This window comes from Salmo trutta, chromosome 40 (assembly GCF_901001165.1).
Source record: "Salmo trutta chromosome 40, fSalTru1.1, whole genome shotgun sequence".
Lineage (NCBI taxonomy): Eukaryota > Metazoa > Chordata > Actinopteri > Salmoniformes > Salmonidae > Salmo > Salmo trutta.
This window is the reverse complement of record NC_042996.1, coordinates 1837993-1854839: the sequence shown is the minus strand read 5'-3', so window position 1 is coordinate 1854839 and position 16847 is coordinate 1837993. Positions and strand designations below refer to the sequence as shown.

The following is a 16847-nucleotide window of genomic DNA, read 5'->3' as shown; positions in this document are numbered from 1 at the left end:
GGTTAGCCTTTTAATAGCTGTCCTGTATCTGGTTAGCCTTTTAATAGCTGTCCTGTATCTGGTTAGCCTTTAATAGCTGTCCTGTATCTGGTTAGCCTTTTAATAGCTGTCCTGTAACTGGTTAGCCTTTTAATAGCTGTCCTGTATCTGGTTAGCCTTTTAATAGCTGTCCTGTATCTGGTTAGCCTTTTAATAGCTGTCCTGTATCTGGTTAGCCTTTTAATAGCTGTCCTGTATCTGGTTAGCCTTTTAATAGCTGTCCTGTATCTGGTTAGCCTTTTAATAGCTGTCCTGTAACTGGTTAGCCTTTTAATAGCTGTCCTGTATCTGGTTAGCCTTTTAATAGCTGTCCTGTATCTGGTTAGCCTTTAATAGCTGTCCTGTATCTGGTTAGCCTTTTAATAGCTGTCCTGTATCTGGTTAGCCTTTTAATAGCTGTCCTGTATCTGGTTAGCCTTTTAATAGCTGTCCTGTATCTGGTTAGCCTTTTAATAGCTGTCCTGTATCTGGTTAGCCCTTTTAATAGCTGTCCTGTATCTGGTTAGCCTTTTAATAGCTGTCCTGTATCTGGTTAGCCTTTTAATAGCTGTCCTGTATCTGGTTAGCCTTTTAATAGCTGTCCTGTATCTGGTTAGCCTTTTAATAGCTGTCCTGTATCTGGTTAGCCTTTTAATAGCTGTCCTGTATCTGGTTACCCTTTTTAATAGCTGTCCTGTATCTGGTTACCCTTTTAATAGCTGTCCTGTATCTGGTTAGCCTTTTAATAGCTGTCCTGTATCTGGTTAGCCTTTTAATAGCTGTCCTGTATCTGGTTACCCTTTTTAATAGCTGTCCTGTATCTGGTTAGCCTTTTAATAGCTGTCCTGTATCTGGTTAGCCTTTTAATAGCTGTCCTGTATCTGGTTAGCCTTTTAATAGCTGTCCTGTATCTGGTTAGCCTTTTAATAGCTGTCCTGTATCTGGTTACCCTTTTAATAGCTGTCCTGTATCTGGTTAGCCTTTTAATAGCTGTCCTGTAACTGGTTACCCTTTTAATAGCTGTCCTGTATCTGGTTACCCTTTTAATAGCTGTCCTGTATCTGGTTACCCTTTTAATAGCTGTCCTGACATAACTTGAAAGGTGGAGCATTATAATCCAGTGTGGCCAATTAGAATACCTGGAGCACCACCAGTGTTTAGTGTCCATCCTATGGTCTTTCTCCTATCCTACTGTTTAGTGTCCATCCTATGGTCTTTCTCCTATCCTACTGTTTAGTGTCCATCCTTTGTTCCTGTGTCCTCAGACGTCCTATGATCTGGTACTACCTATCTGTCTGTGAATCAGGCTCTCTCTGTGAATCAGGCTCTCTCTGTGAATCAGGCTCTCTCTGTGAATCAGGCTCTCTCTGTGAATCAGGCTCTCTCTGTGAATCAGGCTCTCTCTGTGAATCAGGCTCTCTCTGTGAATCAGGCTCTCTCTGTGAATCAGGCTCTCTCTGTGAATCAGGCTCTCTCTGTGAATCAGGCTCTCTCTGTGAATCAGGCTCTCTCTGTGAATCAGGCTCTCTCTGTGTTGGATTGTTACCGTGGTGATCCTCTGGATGTATTCCTCTGTGTTCCTCCAGGGTGAGACGCCGCTGGACCTGGCCAAGCAGAGGAAAAACGTCTGGATGGTCAACCATTTACAGGAGGCTCGGCAGGCCAAGGGTTACGACAGTCCTGGCTACCTGAAGAAGCTGAAGATGGACAAGGTAGAGACCATGGAGGAGACTGAGTGGACATACACAAGCATGCAGGCTCACAAACACACTCAGGCTCATACACGTATTCGCGTAAGCATGCAAGGCTATGTGTAACGCCACCATTGTCCCTCTGTGTCTAAAAACCTTCCGCCACCTGTCTTTCTGGCCAGCAATCCCAGACCCTAAGAAGAGCACCTTCAGGCCTAGTTGCTGCCCTCTTGTTGACGTGAGACAGACAGACCAAAGCTAACACTCTATTCAGACCTTCCCTGGCCTCTCTGTCTTGAAGTAATTGCCCATCCAAGGTAGTGATTTCTTGGAGTCTGAGGAATCCAGCTGTTTGTCTGCATGGACAGATCTGAGGATTGTGTCAAGGCCCTAATCAAGGCGGAAGGTGAATTTGCCCCAAGACGTTGATCTTGGGTCAGATCAGTTTTTTCTCCACTAATAGTTAAGGTTGGGTTTGGGGGAATGGTCCTAGATCTGTACTTCACCTCAGAGCCATTACATTACATTTTTACATTTTAGTCATTTAGCAGATGCTCTTATCCAGAGCGACTTACAGTGGTGAATGCATACATTTCATACAATTTCATACATTTTTTTTTTTTTTTCCTGTGCTGGCCCCCCGTGGGAATCGAACCCACAACCCTGGTGTTGCAAACACCATGCTCTACCAACTGAGCTACAGGGAAGAGCCCTAATCAGTCTCTCCAAGTCAAGTGATCCAACCACCCCTGCTCGTTGGGACAGGAATAGCACATAGCACCAATTAGTTACGCTTGCATCTTGTCTTTTTCAAAGTTTTGCTTCTTGACTTTGCATTTCTGTTGTCTTTCAAATTCATACGCTGTCGCACTGGATGATGTAGGTTGTCAAGGTACATCTTTAGATAGCACTCCATAGGGAGGCCCCATTAGCTACTGTCACGCTATGACGCTAGTCGCCCAGCCGAGCTATGACGCTAGTCGCCCAGCCGAGCTATGACGCTAGTCGCCCAGCCGAGCTATGACGCTAGTCGCCCAGCCGAGCTATGACGCTAGTCGCCGAGCTATGACGCTAGTCGCCCAGCCGAGTTATGACGCTAGTCGCCCAGCCGAGCTATACTAGCTGCCACCGATCTGTGTTTCAGTGTCTGTTAGTTATGTCTGTTTTTTGATTGCACCTGTTTTGTGTTTGTCATTAGTGGGGGGGTATTTAGTCTGTCTCTGTTTAGCTAGGATTTGTGCGGGATTGTTCTTTGTTACGTGTGGTGTTACTTCTATTGTATAGGCATTAGGGTTGCCGGGCTGCGCCCCGTCTGCCTTTTGAGCGGAGCTTCTTTTAGTAATTTTTGACTGTTATGCTCCCAGCCGTATATGGATCTTGCCCGTGGATTTATTAAATTAAGTTTGTTCCAACGGACCTCAGTCTCCTGCACTTGACTCACTCCGTAAACTGTTCATTCCACTCGTGACACAAATAAATAATGAAACATGTTCAATTTGGTTTAAATAATGCAAAAACAAAGTGTTGGAGAAGAAAGTAAAAGTGCAATATGTGCCATGTAAGAAAGCTAACGTTTAAGTTCCTTGCTCAGAACATGGGAACATATGAAAGCTGGTGGTTCCTTTTAACATGAGTCTTCCATATTCCCAGGTAAGAAGTTTTAGGTTGTAGTTATTATAGGAATTATAGGATTATTTCTCTCTCTACCGTTTGTATTTCATATACCTTTGACTATTGGATGTTCTTATAGGTACTTTAGTATTGCCAGTGTAACAGTATAGCTTCCGACCCTCTCCTCGCTCCTACCTGGGCTCAAACCAGGAACACATCGACAACAGCCACCCTCGAAGCAGCGTTACCCATGTAGAGCAAGGGGAACAACTACTCCAAGTCTCAGAGCGAGTGACGTTTGAAACGCTATTAGCGCGCACCCCGCTAACTAGCTAGCCATTTCACATCGGTTACACCAGCCTAATCTTGGGAGTTGATGGGCTTGAAGTCATAAACAGCTCAATGCTTGAAGCACAGTGAACAGCTGCTGGCAAACGCACGAAAGTGCTGTTTGAATGAATGCTTACGAGCCTGCTGCTTCCTACCACCGCTCAGTCAGACTGCTCTATCAAATATCAAATCATAGACTTAATTATAGCATAATAACACACAGATATACGAGCCTTTGGTCATTAATATGGTCGAATCCGGAAACTATCATTTCAAAAACAAAACGTTTATTCTTTCAGTGAAATACGGAACCGTTCCGCATTTTATCTAACGGGTGGCATCCCTAAGTGTAAATATTGCTGTTACATTGCACAACCTTCACTGTTATGTCATAATTATGTACAATTCTGGCAAATTAATTACATTCTTTGTTAGGAATAAATGGACTTCACACAGTTCGCAACGAGCCAGGCGGCCCAAACTGCTGCATATACCCTGACAGCTTGCACGGAACGCAAGAGAAGTGACACAATTTCCCTAGTTATAAGAAATTCATGTTAGCAGGCAATATTAACTAAATATGCAGGTCACCCGTTTGGCGAAGTAGGCTGTGATTCAATGAGAAATTAACAGGCACCGCATCAATTATATGCAACGCAGGACACACTAGATAAACTAGTAATATCATCAACCATGTGTAGTTAACTAGTGATTATGTTAAGATTGATTGTTTTTTATAAGATAAGTTAAATGCTAGCTAGCAACTTACCTTGGCTTCTAGTCAGCCTGCCACGCAGGCTCCTCGTGGAGTGCAATGTTAGGCAGGTGGTTAGAGCGTTGGACTAGTAACCGGAAGGTTGCAAAAACGAATCCCCGAGCTGACAAGGTAAAAATCTGTCGTTCTGCCCCTGAACAAGGCAGTTAATCCACCGTTCCTAGGCCGTCATTGAAAATAAGAATGTGTTCTTAACTGACTTGCCTAGTTAAATAAAGGTGTAAAAAAATATATATATATATATTCGGTGTCCAAAAATACCGATTGTTATGAAAACTTGAAATCGGCCCTAATTAATCAGCCATTCCGATTAATCGGTCGACCTCTTCTAGTTACCTGTTGTATTCGGCACGTGACAAATAAAATGTGATTTGAGTTGACACTATCGTTTATGTAGTAAGGTTACACAGTCTACAGTGCATCCCTGCCTTCCTGTTTAACCTCTCCTCCTTCCCTCCCTCTATCTCTTGTCCTCTCCCAGGAGTTCAGACAGAAGATCATGTTGGGGACCCCCTTCCTGGTGATCTGGCTGGTGGGCTTCATCGCAGACCTGGACATCGACTCCTGGCTCCTCAAGGGCCTCATGTACTGTGGCGTGTGGGTCACTGTGCAGTTCCTCTCCAAGTACGTCACACACACACACACCTTTGACAGTATCTGTTGCTGTCAATGTAGCCCTGTTGAGCTGTCAGCCGGTTAGAGCTGGGTTTATTTCTCTCTAAACCTGAGATATGTCAGCAGGTTAGAGCTGGGTTTATTTCTCTCTAAACCTGAGACATCCCAGCCGGTTAGAGCTGGGTTTATTTCTCTCTAAACCTGAGACATGTCAGCAGGTTAGAGCTGGGTTTATTTCTCTCTAAACCTGAGACATCCCAGCCGGTTAGAGCTGGGTTTATTTCTCTCTAAACCTGAGACATCCCAGCAGGTTAGGGCTGGGTTTATTTCTCTCTAAACCTGAGACATCCCAGCAGGTTAGGGCTGGGTTTATTTATCTCTAAACCTGAGACATCCCAGCAGGTTAGGGCTGGGTTTATTGATCTCTAAACCTGAGACATCCCAGCAGGTTAGAGCTGGGTTTATTTCTCTCTAAACCTGAGACATCCCAGCAGGTTAGGGCTGGGTTTATCTCTCTATGTGGTTGACTTTGATATGTAGTTCTAAGGGTTTTGTGGACTGTGAGATTTGAGTTTTTTTACCGCTGAGTTCTAACAGTGATTGCCCCTCCCTCTTTCTTTCTCCCCTCCCCCCTCTCTCCTTTCTTCTCCCTCCTCCTCAGGTCTTTCTTTGACCACTCCATGCACAGCGCCCTGCCCCTGGGAATCTACCTGGCAACCAAGTTCTGGATGTACGTGACCTGGTTCTACTGGTTCTGGATTGATATCCTTTACAATAAGAGTCTCCTGGTTTCCTCTGACTTTTCTCCTTCCAACCATGATACATCAGTAAGCTGCTGTGCTGTACAAGGGCCTTTCGTTCACAGCGCCACCTGGCAAGACAGCTGTGTGTGTGTCAATATTCACCTCCTAACAATCAATTCTTTCATCAAGGAGGGAGGTGACTTCTGGGAATTGATGGGTTTTGACTGAGAGCAAAAGTGTATGAATATCTCCCCTGCGGCTATTGGTCCATTAGAGTGTCAGTCAAACTGCAGCTTATTCCAAACAGACAGATGAGCTTTCCCTTCTTCCATCTGGAACCCCTCTCGTCATGATTACCCACAGTGCACTGGAGTGTGAGGCCAGCTAAAGTGCTTTGGCCTGCCTCTCAGTCTACAGTGCAGAGAGCATCATAACACCCTCAAGGGCTCTTTACTATTGCGTAAACATTTGGCCCACAAGACATGTTTCAGTTGGCGGCAGACTCATTATTTCTATATGCTACCCACCATTGCATTTGCGTCACAGTTTACATCAGAGGCACTTGTGATGCAACCATACTGGTTGATTTGAGTTTGTTGATTATGACAAGAGGCCGGACAATTTCTGTAGTAACTTCGTATAAAGTCGTATAATCCCCCCCCCCCCGGATCCTTTTCAGAGGCTTGTGAAGTAACATTGCGGTCTAATTTCTCAGACAAGACACGAGCTCCTCTAGAACTATTCCCATATAGTTCACTTCCCCTGCAAACCGCACTGAATCTCTCACGGACGGACGGACGGACGGTGAGAGGCGAGGGAAACTATTGTCCTAGGTGTTCTGGGTTGCTGAAGTTTCAAGCATCCTGTATAAAGCTAGGCTCGCTCTTTGCCATATGAATAGTCCCGTGTCCAGATAAGAACTCGGTGTGCTTTCAGCTCTGTGTGGATACAGTCTTTAATGAATACTGTGTGTTAAGATGTGCTAAACACTGTATTGAGTGTGCAACACAGCTGACTGGGTCAGACCCGATGAAGCGACTCGTGGGCTCAATGTGTTTCTGTAGCTCCAAGATGGCTCCTCCAGTTGCTTTTTGGTAATGGAAAATTCCCTTACTGGTTCTGAAACTGCTAAATGCCCAATTGAAAGTCAGGAGAATAAAAGAATATCCAAAGAATATCTACGTCCACATAGTCACTGTTAACAGTAGCCTGTACCTCATCGTGTAGTGAAAACTGGCAGTTCAGAACAGTAGACGGCTACAGCAAGGGATGACTGGATTCCTAAACGGAGTAGGGTGAAGTTGACGCTAGACGCTGATCTTGGGTCAGTTTAGCATTTTCCCCACTAATGGTTAAGGTTGGGGGAGGGGGAGCTGATCCTACCTAGTTGATCATCTGTACCTAGGGGAAACTACACCCCGGAGCGTTCACAAACTCCAGCAGTCCCTCCTCACTCCATTCCAACTGTGCCTCTTTGGGAAGTGGATGTTATGTGACTGAGGGGGTAACCTTGCCTGAGACCTGAAGACTCGCGTTAGCTCCCCGAGTTAACCTCTCTGGGCCAGTGGGACGCTTGCCTACTCAACAGCCAGTGTAATCCCGTGGCGCGATATTCAAATACCTTAGAAATGCTATTACTTCACTTTCTCAAACATGTGACTATTTTACACCATTTTAAAGACAAGACTCTCGTTAATCTAACCACACTGTCCGATTTCAAAAAGGCTTTACAACGAAAGCAAAACATTAGATTATGTCAGCAGAGTACCCAGCCAGAAATAATCTGACACCCATTTTTCAAGCTAGCATATAATGTCACATAAACCCAAACCACAGCTAAATGCAGCACTAACCTTTGATCTTCATCAGATGACAATCCTAGGACATTATGTTATATAATACATGCATGTTTTGTTCAATCAAGTTCATATTTATATCAAAAACCAGCTTTTTACATGTGACTAGCATTCCCACCGAACACTTCCGGTGAATTTACTAAATTACTCACAATAAACGTTCACAAAAAACATAATTATTTTAAGAATTATAGATACAGAACTCCTTTATGCACTCGCTATGTCCGATTTTAAAATAGCTTTTCGGTGAAAGCACATTTTGCAATATTCTAAGTAGATAGCCCGGCCATCACGGCTAGCTATTTTGACACCCACCAAGTGTGGTACTCACCAAACTCCGATTTACTATTAGAGAAGTTTGATTACCTTTGCTGTTCTTCGTCAGAATGCACTCCCAGGACTTCTACTTCAATAACAAATGTTGGTTTGGTTCAAAATAATCCATAGTTATATCCAAATAGCGGTGTTTTGTTCGTGCGTTCAAGACAATATCCGATGGGTAAACAAGGGTGACGCGCCCGACGCGTTTCGTGACAAAAAAAATCAAAATATTCCATTACCGTACTTCGAAGCATGTCAACCGCTGTTTAAAATCAATTTTTATGCTATTTTTCTCGTAAAAAAGCGATAATATTCCGACCGGGAGTCGTTGTTTTCGTTCAAAGAGAGAGAAAGTAAACATGGTGTCGGCTCATGCACGCGCCTCCAGTCTCATTGTCCTCAGATCGACCACTTACAAAATGCGCTAATGTTTTTCAGCCATGGCCTGCAAAGCCACCATTCATCTTTCTGGCGCCTTCTGAGAGCCTATGGGAGCGTTTAGAAAATGTCACGTCATGCCAGAGATCCCCTGTTTTGGTTAGAGATGATCAAGAAGGCCATGAAATGGTCAGAGAGAGCGCTTCCAAAATCTTCTCAGGTTTTGGCCTGCCAAATGAGTTCTGTTATACTCAGACACCATTCAAACAGTTTTAGAAACTTTAGGGTGTTTTCTATCCATATCAAACAATTATATGCATATTCTAGTTACTGGGCAGGAGTAGTAACCAGATTAAATCGGGTACGTTTTTTATCCGGCCGTGCAAATACTGCCCCCTATCCCCAACAGGTTAATGCCTTGGCTGTAGCTCAGCGGGCTAACACAGTCTTGGCTCGCGCAGTAGACCGAGGTCCGTACCCAGTTGGTCACATGTAGTCTATGATTGTTGTGATCTGGGTTGAATCTGATACAGCCACGGTTGTACGGTAGCTTTGTGGTGGTTGTACGGTAGCTTTGTGGTGGTTGTACGGTAGCTTTGTGGTGGTTGTACGGTAGCTTTGTGGTGGTTGTACGGTAGCTTTGTGGTGGTTGTACGGTAGCTTTGTGGTGGTTGTACGGTGGTTGTGACCAGCCATGTAATGTCTCTGCAATAGTAATCAGTGGAGGCGGCTTGGCCTTTGTCTAGGCTTTGTGTCTGCATTGACTTCCAGTTGTGGGCTTGGTATCTCTGGCTCTGTCTCTGCCTGGTTTTCAAAGTCTGCTACTGCAGACTGGTTATCCTTTAAAGCCTGCAGTTGAAATCAGATCAAGTGTCATTGGCGGAGCCCCAAGCGGTTGCCTTTTCATCCCCAGCAAGCATTTTATTCTACATGGGACTCAAAGGAGAAAGCTTTTCTCCTTAAAGTAGTTACAAGTACTGGGTCACCTCCACAGTTTTATTGTTACTGAAATGGTAGGAGACTGGGGGAGGAGGAGAGAGTAGAAGTCTCTATTAGTAGGAGACTGGGGGAGGAGGAGAGAGTAGAAGTCTCTATTAGTAGGAGACTGGGGGAGGAGGAGAGAGTAGAAGTCTCTATTAGTAGGAGACTGGGGGAGGAGGAGAGAGTAGATGTCTCTATTAGTAGGAGACTGGGGGAGGGGGAGAGACTAGAAGTCTCTATTAGTAGGAGACTGGGGAGGAGGAGAGAGTAGATGTCTATTAGTAGGAGACTGGGGGAGGGGAGAGAGTAGAAGTCTCTATTAGTAGGAGACTGGGGGAGGGGGAGAGAGTAGAAGTCTCTATTAGTAGGAGACTGGGGGAGGGGGAGAGAGTAGAAGTCTCTATTAGTAGGAGACTGGGGGAGGGGGAGAGACTAGAAGTCTCTATTAGTAGGAGACTGGGGGAGGGGGAGAGACTAGAAGTCTCTATTAGTAGGAGACTGGGGGAGGGGAGAGAGTAGAAGTCTCTATTAGTAGGAGACTGGGGGAGGAGGAGAGAGTAGATGTCTCTATTAGTAGGAGACTGGGGGAGGAGGAGAGAGTAGAAGTCTCTATTAGTAGGAGACTGGGGGAGGAGGAGAGAGTAGAAGTCTCTATTAGTAGGAGACTGGGGGAGGAGGAGAGAGTAGAAGTCTCTATTAGTAGGAGACTGGGGGAGGAGGAGAGAGTAGAAGTCTCTATTAGTAGGAGACTGGGGGAGGAGGAGAGAGTAGAAGTCTCTATTAGTAGGAGACTGGGGGAGGAGGAGAGAGTAGAAGTCTCTATTAGTAGGAGACTGGGGGAGGAGGAGAGAGTAGAAGTCTCTATTAGTAGGAGACTGGGGGAGGAGGAGAGAGTAGAAGTCAAGCATGAATCTAGTCATTGTTGTCTCTAGTGGTCTGACAAGATGGATTCCTCCAATGAGCTGGTCCTGTAATGTGCTCTTTTAGGGGGACATTCAGTCTTCAGGCAGACCAGGATGACTTGCAGTCAGAGGAGAGGCGGTGAGGAAAAACAGACATTTCAGTGACACCCTGACTACCCCACCCTGCACCACACTGTATAGAGGTGTAGGGGGAAGTTGCCACTAGATGCTGATCTCGAGTCAGTTTTGAATTTTCCCTATTAATTGTTAAGATTAGGATTGTGGGAGGGACAGCTGATCCTAGATCTGTACCTAGGAGAAATTTCACCCCGGAGCTGTATGGACACTGTCAACACCATTAATCTCCTTAAATCAGCATGCTTCATAAATGCTTGGCCCTTTTGTTTGACCCATCTTGTGTAATACCCCTTCTCCTAAGCCATTCCAAAGACTAATAGCTGCTACGGGGAGGGCCTACACAGCAAGGCCTCAAGGGAAACATTGAAGCGTCGTCCATATGAGAATCTCCATCGATCACTGTAACAATTACCGGCTCCATGCCGACAGTATCACGGCCCATTGATTTAGTGAGACGATAAGGACTTCCATGCATGGATCCCAAGTGTCACCCTGGTCCCTTTGTTGTGCACTACTTTATATGGAAATTCACTATGTTCCTCTACACTATATGGGGAATAATAGGGTTCCATTTGGGATGCAGCCCCACGTAGTTAATTTGGAGTGTTTATCTTATGAAGTAGCTAGATAGACCTACAGAGGAAGAGGTAATTAAAGCGCCCAGACTTCTTTTGGTGATAATTATACAGATTTATGACCTCATTCAGCCTGTAGCGACTGAAAGCGCTGTGGAGTATGGCCGAGAACCAAATGGCACCCTACTTCCTATGTAGGGCTCTGGGGGGACATATGGCTCTGGGGGGGGCCATATGGCTCTGAGTTCTCTTCCTGGAATCTAGTTGTTTGTCATGCTGTGACTTCACTCCACCCCCACTATAATTGAGGAAATCCTTCTTTATGTTACCAGCCCACAGATGTCCTTGTGTCCCACAAACTCCCGTCGACCCCCCCCCCCCCCCCCCCCACGGACTATTAAGCGCACCTGAATATAAGCCGCACCCACTGAATTTTGAAAAAAATTATTATTTTGAACATAAGCCGCACATGTCTATAAGCCGCAGGTGCCTACTGGTACATTGAAACAAATTAACTTTACACAGGCTTTAACGAAACACGGCTTGTAACAAAAATAAATAGTAGGGTGACCATATTTTAGTTTTCAAAAAAGAGGTCCGGGAAAAAGAGGACGTATGGTCACCCTAGTATCAGCTGTCTCATTTGGAGTGTTTTTAACTTCGACTAATTTACTTTGCACGCCACCATTCTTCCAATCAAAATACTGAATAAGCAGAGGGAATATTTTCACAGCACCGTGATTGCTCCCATCGGTAGAAACACCACAGTAAGGTGTGTCTTCTAGTGCTTTCTGAGCTATGTCGACAGAATGGGGTTCTGTCACAGCTTCGGTCTTAGTACGAGTGCTTGAAACTTTTCGCGCAGTCTCGGAATCAGGGAAAGCCTTTTTTAACAAGGCAGACGTGCAGTCCGTTGATCTGTAGCTATTGTGATGCTTTGTGTTGTGGAATGCAAAAACTCCCTCCGCAGCAGTAACAGCATCTTCTGTTTTACCTGCTCTCACAAAATAGTCAGTTAATTTACCTGAGGAACTCTCTCCTTTAGCTGCAATTTTGTGTTTTGCGGAGCTTATGTGGGCTTGTAGGTCGCTGGCACCTTTATTTGACACTGACACGTACGTGCCAGCTTTGCAGGTCATGCATTCTGCTTCACACGGATCCCGACCAAGACGAAAACACAGGAATTTTCTCTGTAAATCGTCTGTGAATTTACATTTGCGTTTGGGCATTTTTACGCTGTTCTGGAGCCATGTGCCACTGTTGACAAGCAAGCTGCTGCTCTCTCTCTTGGCTGTTGCCATGGTGAGGGTAATGATGATTGAGATGCAGTTTGACCAATGTTTGCGTAGGCCTACATGACCCACCAATGGTGGCGTGTGACAAGGCGGGACCTGAAGAGAACGGTCAAAGCAATGCAAAACCCCAAAAACGCACACAATGAATGGGACTGTAGAAAGCAAAAGCCGAATCCCGGACATTTTGGGCGATTTAGAAATCCCAGCCGGACGCATTTTTTTAGGTCCAAAAAGAGGACATGTCCGGGAAAAAGAGGACGTATGGTCACCCTATAAATGGGCTTTAACGAAACACGGCTTGTAACAAAAATAAATAGGCTTTAACGAAACACGGCTTGTAACAAAAAATTAAAAATTAGCAGTAAACAGTAGCCTACCAAGAAAGTCATTGGTCACTATCTTCCTCCTCCTGTGCACTGAAACCATCTCCTTCGGTGTCGGAGTTGAATAGCCTCAGAATTGCTTCATCCGATATTGGATCGTTTTCATTGTCGCTCTCGTCACTTTCATCCGGAGGCAAATCCCCCGCTGAGCCCTCTTCAACACGCAGCAGTCCAGCCTTTCGAAACCCGTTGATGATAGTGGATTTTTTGACAATGCTCCACGCTGTCAGGACCCACTGGCAGACTTGACCATAAGTTGCTCTTCGCATGCGGCCCGTTTTAGTGAAGGATTTTTTTTTAAAGGATTTAAAAATAAATAAATTTGAAAGCGGGAAAAATCCATATATTAGCCGCGTCATTGTTTAAGCCGCGAGGTTCAAAGCGTGGGAAAAAGTTGCGGCTTATAGTCCGGAAATTACGGTACATGGCCATACAGACTTGAAACAGCTCTTGTGGACACTAATTAATGACGTCAAGCGAACTCCATAATCTAAAGTTTATTTAGTCAGTCAATCAGATATGTTTCTCTCATGTATGGAATCAACATTCTAACTCCACACTGTGGGAGTTGTGTTAATGTGTGGTTAAAATGCACAAAGAAATGCCAGTATACCTTGGGTGTAGGCATTTCCTAAATACAGGAATACATTCTATGCAATTACAATTCTGAAGCTGTAATTCCTAAGTAGGTTTATGGGATTTTTTTCATTTGTAGTTCCTAATTAAATGACTACAGGCCCTGTGAAAACTAAACTTGGGTTCTAGATACAAGAGATTGTATGGATCAACATTGGCATTTTAGGGTTAAGCCTAACCACTCCCTTTGGTTAGACTCACTCCGTTGCTTCTGTTGTATTTCCTGTGCAAATGATGACGCGTGTGTGAGAGACTCGGGACTCTGGTTGGGTGAGAGTATGAGTCAAGCTTCCACTGAGCTGCTTTCCTCATAGGCTGGAGTGGGCGGAGGGCGAGTCTTATTGCGTCCCTAATGGCACCCTATTCCCTTTTATAGTGCACTACTTTAGACCAGGACCCATAGGACTCCTATAGGACTCTGGTTGAAGTAGTGCACTACATAGAGAATAGGGTGCCATTTGGGGGACACCCTCTGTCTGGATGATGTCACTATGGCTAGTCAGAGCCGGCACATCCGTCTAGGTCCAATGCAGCTGTTTTTAACTTTGTATCAAATCATTTCTGTGTAACAATGAAGTACCTTACTGTGATTGTTTTTCCCCAAAAAAAATCCAAAAGAATGGACAGCATCATAACAAATAGTAATTTCTCAAGCAAGAATTTTGTTAGGACTGTCTGGGAGCAATCTGAGTAGGGAAAACTGAAAACTAGCTGTTATTGGCAGAGAGGTGTGGAACTCTTTTTCTTATTGGTCTATTGCCCAAGTTACCACCTTTTGATGTTACCAGGCAGGCCAAAACGCCATCCCACCAAAGCAGGCTGAAGTTTCAGGCGGTCTTTTCATACAGCTCTTACACTATAAGGGCATTATCATAATTTTTACAATTTCACAGTATTATTCAACCTCATAGTGTGGAAGTATATAAAAAGCATTTTCTGTCTGACCTTGTCCAGACTCCTGACAGGATGTGAAACCAATATATCATTGTGTTATTTGGGTGAACTATCCCTTAACTCCTCTGTACATCTCCCGTTTGCCACCGTCCACCTGCCTTTCCTCCTAAACAGTGTCTGTCTGTTCTACAACTTCGGCAAGTCCTGGAAATCAGACCCCGGGATCATCAAAGCCTCAGAGGAGCAGAAGAAAAAGGTAAACGCTGGCACTACCCATGACGCTGGCACTACCCATGACGCTGGCACTACCCATGACGCTGGCACTACCCATGACGCTGGCACTACCCATCATGCCGATACTACTACCCAACACACCACCATTTTGTTTTGAAATGGCAAGTAGAGTAGGGTGAGGTGTTGCCCATAGACACTGATCTTGGGTCAGTTTAACCTTTTTCCAACTGATGGTTGATGTTAGGGTTGGAGAAGCTGATCCTAGATCTGTACCTAAGGGAAACTTCACCCCTGGAGCATGGAAGTGCATGAGTTGAGAATTTGATTAGAGAGCTAGGCACATTGCACCATAATTTCTTTTTACGAATCAAAAGTAGTACACTATATAGGGAATAGGATGCAATTTGTGACTCTCAATGTTCAGCTAGAGGCATCCAATCTCTCTCCCCACAGCTCTGGGAGTTGTCTCTCATTTGCACACACTAATGGAGTATAGTAGGGTCTCCAGCTCTTTTCTGACCTCAGCTCAATCCTCATTGTGTGGGATTGATGAGAGGGCTAAAAATAGCCCCCATCGTTAGTGCTCTGTAGTGTTAACCAGAGCCTGGTCCACTGGTCTGGGCATTGACCCCATCGTTAGTGCTCTGTAGTGTTAACCAGAGCCTGGTCCACTGGGCTGGGCATTGCCCCCATCGTTAGTGCTCTGTAGTGTTAACCAGAGCCTGGTCCACTGGTCTGGGCATTGACCCCATTGTTAGTGCTCTGTAGTGTTAACCAGAGCCTGGTCCACTGGGCTGGGCATTGCCCCCATCGTTAGTGCTCTGTAGTGTTAACCAGAGCCTGGTCCACTGGTCTGGGCATTGACCCCATCGTTAGTGCTCTGTAGTGTTAACCAGAGCCTGGTCCACTGGGCTGGGCATTGACCCCATCGTTAGTGCTCTGTAGTGTTAACCAGAGCCTGGTCCACTGGGCTGGGCATTGACCCCATCGTTAGTGCTCTGTAGTGTTAACCAGAGCCTGGTCCACTGGTCTGGGCTGGGCTGCCGCCTCAGAAGCCTGCTGGTTCACTCGTAGTTCATACAGCCAGCTCTCCTTCCTTGCTCTCAAGAGGGTAGCTAGCTAGTCGTGTTCCCTCTGCAGTCTTCTCATTCCCTCTGCATCCATGGCTCAGCAAGGTTCCTTCTGCTCCCATGACCCCACTCTCTATCAGATACACATTTCAAAGTGAAACGTTTTTTTGCCAATCTCAATTTCGCTCACAGATAGCATTCGCCTGGTTCCAGATCCGTTTGTTCTCTTGCCAATTCCATTGCTGTCCTTGTTTGGCATGACAATGAATGACAGGGAGTTATAGCACAAACCGAGACTGGCACTCGGGCTAAGATGCTCTTGTTCTTTAACTGGCCCTTGCGCTGCAGCTGCCATACAAATAGAATTTGATTTGATATATTGCAAATCCAATTCTTTCTTTCCACCTCTCTCTCCTCTCTCTCTCTCACCTCTCTCTCTCACCTCTCTCTCTCTCACCTCTCTCTCTCACCTCTCTCTCTCACCTCTCTCTCTCACCTCTCTCTCTCACCTCTCTCTCTCACCTCTCTCTCTCACCTCTCTCTCTCACCTCTCTCTCACCTCTCTCTCTCACGTCTCTCTCTCACGTCTCCAGACTATTGTTGAACTGGCGGAGACGGGCAGCCTGGATCTCAGCATATTCTGCAGTACTTGTTTGGTAAAGAAATTACTTAATTGTATTATGTCCTGAAGTGTTTTGCATGATTTGGGTTTGACATTGTCATTCTCTCAAGCCTCAATACATTTGTATTCGTCCACACAGATACGGAAGCCCATCCGGTCCAAACACTGTGCCGTGTGCAACCGCTGTATCGCCAAGTTCGACCACCACTGCCCTTGGGTGGGCAACTGTGTCGGTATGTGTAACACCAGCGGCAATATTTAGCTTAGCAACAACCCATTGCCCAGCAACCGGAGTTAGTGCAGTTGATTGTCATTTATGTCCACAGAATTCCAGCCTAAGAAGCAGCACATGGTTCTGTAAGAAAAATAAACAAGCTGACACCCATATGAATTCATTAGCTGTTCTGGCAGAGTATAGAAAGGCTGGAGGTGGGAGGTGTGTGTGTGTGTGTGTGTGTGTGTGTGTGTGTGTGTGTGTGTGTGTGTGTGTGCGCGCACGCTGCCCAGCTCTGTTAGCCGTGAAGCAGCAGCTGCCTGTTTTTCCCTCGACTGTTTGAACTTCCAGACAGATGGGCTCATGAACAGCTGACAGGTGCCCAGACATGTCTGCCTGTAAACTTTGAGATGGAAGGAAGGGGGGGTAGGAGGAAAGGAAGGGGGTCCTAAAGCATCCATGCTGTCCCCTAAGAGCCAGACAGGATGGAGCTTGCCTTTTAGACAGGCAGCGACGTAGACACGCTACAAGTTACTCCCTAGAGGTCCTCAGTGTGTTGGCCAGG

The 16847-nt window shown here is 45.5% G+C and overlaps 1 protein-coding gene across 2 annotated transcripts in view; it reads left to right on the top strand.

Annotated features, from left to right (window-relative positions):
* LOC115180389 (palmitoyltransferase ZDHHC17-like) overlaps positions 1 to 16847 on the top strand; it is a 58616-nt gene that overhangs the window by 32279 nt on the left and 9490 nt on the right. The window contains exons 8-13 of one of the 2 annotated variants that reach the window (XM_029742445.1): positions 1605 to 1730; positions 4910 to 5049; positions 5702 to 5802; positions 14274 to 14398; positions 16040 to 16102; positions 16208 to 16301. In XM_029742445.1, coding sequence (XP_029598305.1) covers positions 1605 to 1730; positions 4910 to 5049; positions 5702 to 5802; positions 14274 to 14398; positions 16040 to 16102; positions 16208 to 16301 — 649 coding nt within the window. Of the gene's footprint in view, positions 1 to 1604; positions 1731 to 4906; positions 5050 to 5701; positions 5803 to 14273; positions 14399 to 16039; positions 16103 to 16207; positions 16302 to 16847 lie in introns of both variants that reach the window. The other variant, XM_029742444.1, reaches the window with a different exon arrangement.